General features: G+C 34.6%; 1 protein-coding gene across 2 annotated transcripts; it reads left to right on the top strand.

The window, feature by feature from the left end:
• Positions 1-4,826: 4,826 nt before the first annotated feature.
• LOC137933170 (nucleolar and coiled-body phosphoprotein 1-like) lies at positions 4,827-12,918 on the top strand. 2 transcript variants are annotated; one of them, XM_068776993.1, is made up of 7 exons: positions 4,827-5,002; positions 5,088-5,173; positions 8,060-8,263; positions 9,580-9,686; positions 9,764-9,895; positions 9,973-11,108; positions 11,185-12,918. In XM_068776993.1, the coding sequence occupies exons 1-7, from the start codon at positions 4,963-4,965 to the stop codon at positions 12,336-12,338; spliced, it is 2,859 nt and encodes a 952-aa protein (XP_068633094.1). In that variant the 5' UTR covers positions 4,827-4,962; the 3' UTR covers positions 12,339-12,918. The 2 variants fall into 2 exon arrangements, with proteins under 2 accessions (XP_068633094.1, XP_068633095.1); XM_068776994.1 differs by lacking the exons at positions 4,827-5,002; positions 5,088-5,173; positions 9,580-9,686 and adding an exon at positions 5,642-5,912.
• Positions 12,919-13,330: the final 412 nt, after the last annotated feature.

Consider the following 13,330-nt stretch of genomic DNA (forward strand, 5'->3'; position numbering starts at 1 on the left):
AAATATATCTACAAGACGTACATATATTACATTATATGTATATATTATTTATGTATTGTATACAAATATTTATACGAGGTATATATGTGAGTATTGTTATTGTATCATTAGTAGGTGTCTTCTATTTCATTATAGTTTAAGCACCTGTCTCGATTATTTCCTTTCTGCCCTAAAGTAGAGAACGTCTATGTCGTTAAGTCCGCCATTGTATTTTTTTGTGTGCATTAAGAGTAAATAAATAAAAACAAATAAATCTCTGTCTAGGCTAAAAGAATTTTACAGAATAAATGATTTTTCAGTGATAGTTAGGTTTTTAAAACGAAATTCTTTGATGACTCTTTTAATGATTAATTTTTAAAATGATCTCTAGAAAAAATACTGCTATGTTTGTTGTTGACTTTTACAAATCAAAGCGAGTTTGTAATTCACGAATCAACGTATTTTTAGTTGAAGGATGCTTGCTTAGCTCAATTTGATTATATTATGGTTTCGTATGTACATTATATATACGTATATATTAATGAATAATATATTTTTTGTTTCATAGTTACTTTTTCATTTAGTTTTATATCACTCCATGTTTTTGTTTGTTACTTAAAATTGTTGAATAAAGAAAATAATGAGATATGAATAAACATATTTTAATTTGTATATCAACTAACATTCTTTACTACTACTTTTGCAAAATAAACAATTTTCTAAAAAGTTCTTTTTTATTTTTATGTTAATGAGATGACATATAAATTATGTTATAGGACAAAACGATACATTTAATATATTTAAAACGTTCTCAACATACATACGTTTATAGATTGACAAAGCGTTTCATATAAAAATTCAGATGTAAAAAAACTTGTTATCTTTATTTTAGTTTTTTTTACGAACTATTGTAACAAAATTGACATTATCTATGTCATGTTATATTCAACTTGACAGATTATCAATTGTTTTATTATTCACATCCGGTCAAATGCTTAACTATTTCATACTTTAATTGTCATTGATTTACTTCCTCTTACGCCCTTTAAACAGGACAGGATGGAACAGAAATAACAAAAATAAATATTTAAATATAGAAAACTATGATATTCTATGTATTTTAGGTGTGACTATTGACTTTAACGAATTTAACACGAAAAAGACGAATTCGGCCTATGCATCGGTGATTGAAATCAATAAATTGTAATTGGCTACTGCGGGGGGAGCTGAAACTAGTCGGCCTGGGAAGGGGGAAAGAGACGCGGGACGGGGGGAGTGAGGTAGTGGCCGGGACACAGTGCACAAAAATAAGTCGCCACACCCCAGCGAGTTATATTTTGATGGACAGTTCCATATCTTTAAAATAAAACAAAACATTGTCCGTTCAATGAATATATAGTCAAATTTGTAGATCCAGACTTCGTTAGCAAAAACATTTCTTTAAAATTTACAATTAATTTTAAATGTTAAATTGAGGTTAGATACACCATAAGCTGATTAGTTTGCTTTTTTGCTTTGGAGAGCGATTCCCCGAGAATCGATTTTCGGCATCGATGCCCAAAGATCGGCACAATGACTGGTCTGGAGCTAGCCACCACCAGCGACTTTTCGAAACGTTAATTATATCTTCGGTTCGTCTAGTGGTGGGCCTATCTATGCCGGATCTACTGGCTCGTAACCTCCTCCAGAACTATTCGTCTCCAAAGGCCGTCGATGTCACGAACGATGTGGTCCGCCCGCTTCCACTTTAGTGACCATTGTGACCATTCTGATTGAATATGGAATGCTTATATTGATAGAAATACATAGCTATCTATACACCAATATAAATTTAATTTAATATAATGAAATCAAGCGGCGCGTGAGTGCTTAGTGGCGACATTTGACAACTTGCGTCTTGTTGACATCTGTCAACATGACAGATTATTTATATTTAAAGTGTTCCATAATTCAGAACTCGCGGGTTAACAATTGGATGACAACATTTATATGCAAAGTGTGGCAGCTGCAAATTGTTACATTGGTTTAGGACGCCGACTAGCCATTATATCGCTAAGACGGGAGACTTAGCACAAAGGTACCCTAAATGGAACCTTTGAGTTATCACTCAATAGGCGTTAAGCATTCCGATATGCATAACTGCATGCGAGAGTCAAATCTCGACTTAGTAGGTTGTGCTGCTACTTCGGAAAGCGTTGTAGTTCAGTTTGTTTTTGATTAGCTTCGAATTAGTTTGTAAGGTGCCTGTCTTTTTGTCATCCGGACAATTTAGAGCGTGTCTCAGCCTCAACGGTACTACTTCTGGATGTCCACTGTAGCATTTTTTTTGTAGGTGGCAACACCTACAATCAAAGGAATAACAAAGGCTTACCTATTTATAACAAGAGCAGCAACAAAGGTAGCTTTGATTCTATAATTCATTGTTCCTTTCTTCTATATTTTTCGAAAAAATAATTTTTAAGTATTTCGCCATATAAATTAAAGGAAATTAAAAAATACATATTTTTATAATGTTTCTAATTAATTATTTACAGTTCAATTTTGCTATTTTGTATCGTAAGGCAAATAATATAATAGTATATTGTGTGTAAAGGTATTTTTAAACATAAGGAAATTTCTTATATGTTAATTGAAAGAAATGTATAAAAACTAGAAACTAATGAAGTACAATATTAATAATTTAAAATTATTTACACAAATACAAGGTTAAAAAAAACAGAAAGTATTTACTTTATTTTTTCTCAAAACACAGTTCATGGGGTGTACAGAAGACTAATTTTAAGATTTAACTAAAAAACTACACTTAAACAAATACTTTCAAAAGAATTATTTAGAAGTAAAAAGAAAGAAATTTCAGAACTGTCATTATTATAAAAAAAGTTTTAAACCAAATAAAGCAAAGGAAGAAGTTTGGTTAAAATTAAGAAAAAATCGATATCACTCTTCGTAATTAAAGAGACTTCTATTAGAGACATCTGGTGTTAAAAAAACATAATTCTAATTTTTGCAAAAATCAAACAAACATGTGGAATTTTATTTGCAATGTCAATAATTTTTTTATCTAAATGCAAATTATACGAAAGGAATACAAGAAAATATAAAAAAAATAAAATTTTAAAATTGAACCACAGTCAGTGTATCTAACTAATATAGGTTATATTTCGAATATAGTCAATTATTACTTTAATTAAAATATAACCTTAAACGTTTCAGATGTTTGAAAAATTAAAAATTTTCAAAATTCGTGTAAGATTTTCTTATTTGCGCCACCTATTAATAAGGCAGCAAAATCTGTGCCGTGTCTCCGAGTCAAAGGTTGTTCATCTCAAAACGTATTTCTTTCTTATACAGTGGCTGTGATAATAGTCGTGTAATTCTGGAGAAAAAAAGAAGGCGTATTAAGTGAATATATTTTTTTTTAGTGAATATAGAAGAATCATTTGTTAAATATTCAATAATCTTTTATTTTAATTAATCTTTTATGTATATTATTGTATTTTTTATCTATAAATTGTCAAATTTTAATATTGGACGTAACATAAATAAGTATATTTATTGTTTTAAATAATAATAATTAATATATGATTAATAAGTAAGGTAAACATATTTGTAATTTGCAATATTGATCGAAACAAGGTAAATATTGAATGTAAACAAATCTAAACATTCTGCCGAAATTTAAATCTGAATATTTTGACAGAAAACACAAATCTATATTTCCGGACGTGTTGAATGGTATCAAAAGTAGATTCAGAATGCGTGCGGACTATTGATTCCCCAATGTAATATAGAATTTATATTCATTCAAATAGTGTTTTCAAATCAAGCTCGCAGCCGACTTACGCTTGCAATGGAATAATTTTAAAACGTAACAAGTTACATACAGCCTTATTTCAATAGTAAACGTTATAGTATAAATATTTAAGTATCGGACCTCCCAGTATTCCATGAAGTTATTCATCCAATATATGCCGACAAACAAACAATACAATAATGTAATTTATTTAATATGTATTATATTAAGGTGCGTAATAATATTTAGACGTTTAAGCACTTAGATTTTATTATAAAAAAAAGTATATTAAAAACGTTCTAGCATTAACAAAATTAAATGGTATAAATTTATTTTTATATACGTCATTAATAAGTATTTGACAATTTTTAAACAATATTTATTAGTAAAAGCGTCGATGTATAAGCGAAATTCATAAACAAAATTGCATTTGCGTGTCCTAAATCGGAGTTGTTACAAATAAACGGGTCGAGCGCTACCTACCTATCTAGGTACGCGAATGACGTCCACTTCTGTACATGCGGGTATATAACGAACATGAGTAATCGATAGAGTACGTACATAACCGCCATGTACCGCCGCATCCATTGCCTACAGGCCGTTCGCTAGCGTTCAAGGATTATAAAAATGAATACAACAGATTATTCAATGCGTAACTTTTATACTGTTTAAACTGAAATACATAACAACATAATTTTTAATTTAAACGAAAGATATATGTTTATAAAAACACAATATGTACTTAATACCTTTAGTTATACTTAAACTTCATATCATTTATACACAAAATAAAATACATTTCGTAAAAAAAAACGTTTAAATTTAGTTATAAAATGTTTATTCGCTTCGAAATAAAGCTAAAACAATGTAAATTACAAAATACAGGCTATATTAAAGGAAAGTGAATGTTATCGATTGGCGCATCGATTTATACCATAGATCATTGACGTGTTTAGAATAGTCTATTGAACTCAGCTGTCAGTGACATTCGCGTACGAGGTTCAAGACATATATTTACGAAGCGTAAGAATGGAGTATTTAAAAATTTCATCCTCATTAATTGCATAATCTTTAAATTAAATATGTTCAAGTGAAGTGTTTTAATAATTAGATGCAATAAAAATATGAATAAGATTTATCGTACGTTAGTGACATCTTATCTTATTAGTGAATAATATTTTGACTTAACCATGGTGTCGACTTTAAACCTTCAAGAAAAATATAATAAAGGTGCGCCATATTTCAGAAAAAAAAAATATAATATATTTATTTTTTGAAATAGTTTTTTAAACTTTTAACTTTAATATTTTTGCAGTAAGAAAAAGTTTTTGTTTCTATTTGGACATTCAAGAACCCGGGCTCTCTAGATCCATATCGAGGAGGTTGCAGGACATGGGACTGGTGAGTGAATTCAATCAACCGACAAACCTAATGTTAAGTCGTGAACAAAAACACGGGATACGTTGCAGATAATTTGTTGGTTATATGTAAAATAATACGTTCAATTTAACGGCACCCCCAAATGATTGGCGGTTACCTTGTCTTGTGTGCTCATTACTTTAGTCATATTATTAACGTTCCTTTTCTAACATTTACATAACGTTTTTTATCGCAATGCTTATGTTGATTTATAAAAGTATAAATGAGAAAATACTATTTAAAAGGATCCAAAAATACTATTTATTTATAAAGATAAGCAGACTCTAATTATTATAACTGTTTTTATATGAAAGTTGAAGAAATTTATTGCGTAAATACATTAAATATAAAAATGAACGAAACGGAACGCTTTTAACGGACCAACCAATGAAAACTTTCCCCTTCCCTCATTTCGCAGCTAGCGCTGCTAGTGGACGAAATGAGGACTAAGCAAATATCTCCATCTTGTGTGACAGATTTGTGTTTGTTGTTGCTTTCACGAATTTATATAGCAAATGTGGACAAAATACAAGAAAAAGTACCGCAATTATCTATTGAAATATTTGAAAGTGCGTAATCATTTAATTGATAAAAACTTGTTTGTTGCAAACAAGAATACAACATAAATTGAGAAGTGACGAAGTGGCCGTCTCAGTGACTAGTATATAGTTACTTATTTTTGTGATAAGCGGCGCGCGGGGGCCTCGCGGACGGCTTTTGTGTAAGTACAGACGGCATACGTTGCCCACATGCTAATATTAACATGATGCTCGTGTCAGGTTTGTTTAGAAAACAGTTTTAAACTAAGTTCGCTAGTCGTTCAGTTAGGCGCGTAGAGCGCGTTCGGTTTTAGGTCATCTTTTGTATGGTCGCGCTGTGCCCGCCGTCGCAGCGCAAATGCAGCGGGCCGAGGCCGTGCCGCGCCCGCCCGTGCAGCGCACTACATCCATTTAAAAGTCGTTTCAAATGTAGTTTTCTTTACCTCACGCGTGTGTATGCCTAATTTTTGACAGTTGATATGGCTTTACATCTGTCAAGGGGTTGTGCTCCTTAAGAATATGTGTTTACGGGTGAGATTTGTGCGAGGGACGGAGTGTGTGTTATTTTTTTGCGCGGGACAGTTGGCGCGCTCTGGTGCAAGCCGGCGTCGGTGCCGACTGTATTTCAAGGAAATCTCGACTGGTGTGCGGCGTCGATAATCCCGCGCTCGCTCGCACCCGTAACAATTTATTTCCTAGTACAGTCGCGATGTTTGTCCGGCGACACGCGTTCAAATGCCTCGTCTTAGCATCGTCAGCGTTTGCAACCAATTCGTCGGAATTGCAACATGCATTTTACGTTTTAGGTCAGCATGTATGCTTCTTGCTTACTTTCACATTGTGCATTGACAATTTTTACTGACATCTCTTATTAGAGTTGCCTCATGCACTTTTTCAAAATGATCACCAAGATTTTCGTTTCTGACAACACTAATCACGTTTTGTGTGTACATATTATATTGTCAACTTTATTGACTGAAGTTGTTATCCAGTGTAAGAATAAATAAAAAAAAATTATATAATTTTATAATAATTTTTATTGAGACTTATTTAATACATCTTATTGTTTAAATCACATATTTTTTATGTATGTGCTTGTTGCTATTTTAAATATTAAAAAAAATTTTGGAACAAATACTTTTAATTAATCTTACATTTCTTTGTATAAAAAATTTGTTTGTATAAGCTATAATTGTTAAAAAAATTGCTGTAAACAGATTGTACAGTAATAAATCATAAGTTGCAAAAGTTGATAATGCACATTGTATTACTTGAGCATTGTTTATTCATAAAAACTATGTTTTATCTGTTAAAATTATAATTTATGTGTAAAGGTAAAATGTTTATACATATTGTACAATTGAATTTATAAACAATATAGTATTGTTGAAACATGCAAAATCTTGTGTTGCTATAGAAAACAATTCATTCTTCTACAATGTATGAATATTGTAATGAAATACTATGTATCTACCTTTGTTTTGGTTTAGGAGTATTAAATTTTATAATGTATTATATAAGTTTAATAATATTTATAAGTTTCAAAATAAGATGAGATTTAATAAAAAATCATTGAAATAAACAGGGTTATTAGTAACAGGAAGAAAAGTTTTAAAAATGTATGCTTGCTGTCAATGATATGCATATTCAAATTAATTATATATATTTTATAATGCTAAAAGTTATAGGCTTTTAGCATTGTAGTAGAAAAAATAAATTGAGGTAACATTTTTCAGAGTGATCACTATACAGGGTGATTGGAAGCTTTTACACCTAACCAATCACCTGTATATGTATACAATTGTGTGGGTGCGATTGTTTGTGTGTTAAGTTTGAAAGAAAGTTGTTAATTGATGTCTATTGGTTATGATATTATATTTTAATATTTATAACATCCTGATTCAGACAATATTAAATTAATTCATATATAAAAATAATTTAATTTAATATTGTATTATATTGTTAGGATGAAATCAGAAAATATTTATGTCTATGGAATTGATTCCATCAGTCTTATTCCTTGCCGTGTTTTGAGTAATGTTTCACAAGTTATTTGCTTCTTCCGTACATGCAGATTTATAGCTAATTGATTAAACTTTAAATTCAAGTGAAATATTTGTTTATTAAATTATTTCAGTCATTGTTTTCAATATATTATTTTAAACATTACAGAAAAATCATGAGAGCTATAATTTTATTATGTATTTAATGTGTCAACATTTTGTTCAAATTTGACATTGGGTTTGAATTGCTGCCAAGGGGCTAACATGCATGCATGAAGGTATCTGTGGTATAACTGTTATTAATGTGAAGTGTGTTTGTGTTCCAGCGTGAGGAGGTGTTCCTGACCCCGCGCGTGACGCACGTGGTGGGGCGGAGCGCAGGGGCTACCGTGGGCGGCGGGCGCGGCGCGGCACGATGCGCTCGGCGTGAGGGGCGCGCGCGCGCCGATGCCATGCTGGAGCGGCTGCGGCCGGAGCCCCAGCCAGCGCCGCCCCATCCCCACGCCTACGTGCACCTCACTGTACACAAGGTCCGCTTCACTCATGTATATTTATATCAGGCATTATCTTTCACCTCGCTCGCTTCTATTCATTTCTCCTCTTATCTTATTCTAAAGCTCTCTGCTATGTCAAACTCAAAGTCACTGAGGGGCCAAAACCTTAAGGGTGTTCCACACCCCACTCTGGCTGCCAAACAGAGCTCCCTATCACCAATCCCTGAACACTAACATGTCACAAAACTCTAAACATGAACAAGTTTAAATCTACATAGATCCAAATATCTTGTCACTGGCAGTCACCTTTTTTGATTAGTTTGATGAATCATGTTCGGCAAACCTAGTATTAGTGAAACTATAAGAGCCACATAGTACATTAGCACTAATGTGATTGAAAACAATGACTACCTAATCTTAAAGAATACATATCATTGGAAGTCTGTTTATACAAAATTTACCATAATTGAAAAACTGTCCTAATATACAATACAGTAAAAGATATGTTATCTAAGTAATTTAAATAGTCCCATCTACTATGATAAAGGTTTCAAAAACTGATTTAAAGCCTTTGTGGTGTTACATTGAAAAACCACAGCTCAAAGTATGGTAAAGGAGTGTTGGCTAAGCAATAAAGGATTTGGTAAAAGTAGCAAGTAGGTAAGCTGTTATATATAGTATTAGTAAATAATATTATTTATAAATAGTATGACTGGAACATTCAACACATTTTCTTTTCTCACCAACTTTCTGATGGAGTAATCAGTGGTAGCACATCCTCTGCAGCTTCAATATTAATCACTTTAAATTTGATTCGGACCTTGGGAAAATCTTCAGGGTACTGAAAGTTTGACATAGCTATTCCGAGCTATTTTTAAGATCCTATATTTCTATTAACAAAGTCAGTGGTTTTCAAACTTTATTTTTAATATTAATATTTTTTTTAGTACTTTTTTCTGAACTGTTATGTTGTTACTGAAATTTTACATAATAAAATAACCATAAATTGTATTTTCAGCTTAAAAAAATATTTGAATAATAAAAATGTTAATATTTAAATTGAATAATGTAAATGAGTTGAATAATAAATAACCAACACTTCTTTTGCATTAAAATCTTATAACAAAATAAAGATATATACAAGTGGATAAACAAACAATATAGAAACATGTTTTTAATCCAAGCTTATTTCTTTCATATGTATTTTAAATAATCTCTTAAATGCATGACCTGTTGCTAATATTCTATTTTCATACTAACACAATACTTATTTCTTGCTTTCAATTTCTTTTCTTTTCATATGTATATATATATATATATCTATGTTTACAGCATATTTATTAAACTTTCAGGCTATAAGTCTATTGGATAAGCTATATGACAAGTACTTCACGGCACCGCGTAAATCGCATGTCAGGCTCTTCAGTAAACATTATATCAAGATTGAGTTTTTGGACAAGTATGAACCAATATTTGGATTGTACAACATACTGTACATATGAGACAGATGCTCACACAAAACCTTTCACATTCCAGGCTGTGCAGACCAGTCTACAAGGAGTTTGATGAATGGCCCCAAATATCCTTAGAGCCTGACCCACCTAAAGAGAAAAAGGACTCCATAGAAAATCTCAATATTACCATTAAGAATATCGCCGCCGCGCAGAAGTGAGTCCCAACGAAAATAGTGTTGGTATATCAAAAATTAAATAAAACTATTTGTAATTTATTTAATTGTTTTTCAGAATGACAAGGAAAAGTAGACCTCGAATAAAGGAAAGGGAGGAGAAGGAAACAAAGGGTGGGTACTGTGAGATGTGCAACACGGACTATGTGGACGCGGCGACACATCGTCGTTCGCCCCACCACCTCGCTTTTGTAAGGGATCGCGCCAACTTTATCGCGCTGGACTCCTTAATCAGCTCCGGCGCGGACGTGTCCACGTTCCTCGACAAAGCGACACCTGTTAACGGCGAGCGTCGGTCCTTACGCAAGCTCTGCAATGGCGACGCGGAGCCCAAGACCAAGCGCTCAAAACGCTCACAGTCGCACGAGTCCGCAGTCAACGGAAACCACAGCCCAAAGCGCAACGGCGGCTTGGACGACGAGAAGAAGCACAACACTCGCTGCAGCAAGAGGTCCAGCGAATCTCAGCTGTCTGAAGACCGCCAGTACTATAAGGTGGTTGGAGTTAGTACAAAACTACGGTCGAGCGGAGGATTTACCGCCAAAAGGAAGGACTCCCCGACCGCCTGCAACGGCACTAAGCCTCTAGTCGTTAAATTTAAAAAAATAAGACGGTCGGAACTGTCTGTTCTCAGTGATGAGGCGGAACAGTTCATGTTCCCAAAGAGAGCCAGCTCCACGAGCTCAACGTCCTCTTCCGATGGCGATGAGAGCGACGACGGCAATGACAAGGAAGTCGCGAGAACTAAAAGGAAAACTCCACCGCAACCACCACCCACGATTGACCGGCAAAGATTAGCGAGGCCGGTGGCTCTGAAAGAGGAATCGTCAGAAGAAGACAGCTGGTCTGAAGATCATAGGAAACCGAAAAGACGCGCGCCGGTAACCCCTAAAAGAGGGCGAAGAATGCAGAATAAAATACCTGTGGTAGGTCCACCTCCAAAGCCCCCTGAACCTGAGCAACCGGCACCTCCTATAGACCCTCCAGAACAGCCAGGTGTTGAGATAAGCCCATTGAGAGAGGAGCCTACTGAGAAATGCATGAAATGGGAAGATGGTAGGCTAAAGTATACTCCTGCAGTGGAAAATTTAGAATTTGCTTTTGAATCAGTACCTCAAAGTGAGCCTTGGTTTGAAACTTTCAAGCGTCAGGATCAAGACAAAGTATTAACAAAGAATGTGCCACAATATTTTGGTATGTATAGCTAGCAAAATAATTAAATTGTTTCTGGTTTAAAATTTATATTAATAAGTATTTCTCTTTGTTCCAGCATTATATTCAAAGTCACCGAAGTTACCATATGAAATTGGTCAGTTACCACCTCTGAAACCAAATTGCTGTCCGCTTAGCGATATAGGGAAGCGAGAGGAAAGACCTGGTCCCTCGCGGTCATATGGCACGCGCGGTATGAAGAAGCAGAAAATCAGAAAACGGACAGTGGCATTGATGGCTCTGGAACATCCAAGAAAATCTCCAAGAGAACATGCTTCCACTCTAGCCATATTAGGCTCAGCTGGGCTCCTACAACGACGCAAACACGCAGAGGATGCCAAGTCAACAGCTTCGGAGGATACCGTCAGTGATACCCACAGCAATGCAAAGGTGGAGCCAGTGAAATCTGAAACACAAGAAGCATCTGAGAGGATGCAGCAGTTTTTGTCGGAGGTGTTTGATGACGCAGCAGAGTACGACGTCTCTGATGAGGTGATGGAAGGTGACACCACAGTGACCACATCAACTAACATTCCAGATGTTTCAAGTTTAGTGTCGGAATGCGATAATTGTGATATCATTAGAAACGAAATTAAGCAAAGCAGTGTTCAAGCGCGATCTAAAAAAGGTAAATTCAAGAAAAAAAACAAAACAGGCTGGCCTAGTAAAAGGAAACAAGCAAGAAAAAGTTCAAGGAATAGCAGCATGGAGACGGAAAAGGCTGAAAGCTTAGACCGGTCTTCTATAGAGCTGCCAGATGATGAAACAACTCAAGACACTATTATTGATGAAGACCTCAATAGGTCAGAATCAGAGAAAGATGACACAGTGATAGAGAATAAAAAATCTGAAGACTCTAGAGATGGAGAACATGTTAAGGCATTTGAGAAATCAATTAATTTTGCAAGTGAAAAAGAGGATTTTCATATCTCCACCCGTGATAAATCAGATTTGAGCCCTGTCAAATTAGATTTGAAGGTTGTCCTCGAAGATAAAATTAAGTATAAGACTCAGAATGAGGAGAAAGAGTGTAAGCGGACATCCCGGTCTTCCGCTTCAGAGACTGAAGATAGAGATAGGAATAGTAAAAAGAAGCGGCCTCTGCCTATAGGGGATTGGCTGCAGCCAATTGTGAGGGTATCCCGCATGGAGCCCAACAGTGCACGGCGCCTCCGTTCGGCCGGCCGTGCACGTTCCAGCCGCTACAGATAGCAGACACTCAGTCTCAGAGATTTCATTTAAGTGAATGTTTTTGTTATGTATTTGTTGTTTACCATTGTTATATCGCAGAATCGCGTTGTTTGTCGTTGTGTAAAGTAATTTATTCTGATCCTTCGACACCAGACAGACGGACGACTCTGGTTCCGTGACTTCTAGATGCAATTGTAGCGACATTTCCTCCCCCCACTGAATTATTGAATGTTCTCATTGTAACGCCGTATTTATTTACGTGTATTATAAATTATTTTGTACATTATTCAATGTTAGGACCATTCCGTGTAAACTGACAGATGTAAATGTGAGTATATGAGATTCAGTATTTATGAACACTAGTGTTAGTGCCTCCGGGACTGTAAATAGGTTCATGTATAGTAAACTGGACTTTACAATAGGACAATACATGGAATGGATTGATGCGGGTGATTGTGTTTTGCGAGCTTGGAGTGTAAATAACTGATGAATTTGTATGCTCTGATGTATGATGTTGTCCCTTGTGGTGGATGAGGGCAATTAGATCGTCAGTTTCAACGGTAAAAAATTGTAAAAATTAAAATGATATTCTAAACTATAACTACCTTTGTTTACTTTGTCTTCCCCCCCCTCATTTTACTTACAAGTTTTAAATAGGTTACTTATACTTAAAATGTCTTCAATAATCAATTTTTCGTTACAAAAATAGTTTTTTATTTCGTATGCTGTAAGATTAAAAATGATGGCAATATGTTTATTTTATTGTACAAATTTACGTAATTTTTTTTAGTTCATGAGCACCCAGTCACAAGGATTGCTTCTCGGGCTGATTATACACGTTTTACACCTATAATATTCTCTGCGGCAAAGGCATCACTGCGCCATCACCGCGCAATCACCAAATGCATCACTGCGCTATCACCAAACGCATCACTGCGCCATCACTAAACGCATCACTGCGCCATCACCAAACGCATCACTGGGCCATCACCAAACGCCTTGAGACCGTAATT

This window comes from Battus philenor, unplaced genomic scaffold (assembly GCF_028537555.1).
Source record: "Battus philenor isolate CCGP_79_NKW_IND1 unplaced genomic scaffold, ilBatPhil1.0.hap1 SCAF_13, whole genome shotgun sequence".
Lineage (NCBI taxonomy): Eukaryota > Metazoa > Arthropoda > Insecta > Lepidoptera > Papilionidae > Battus > Battus philenor.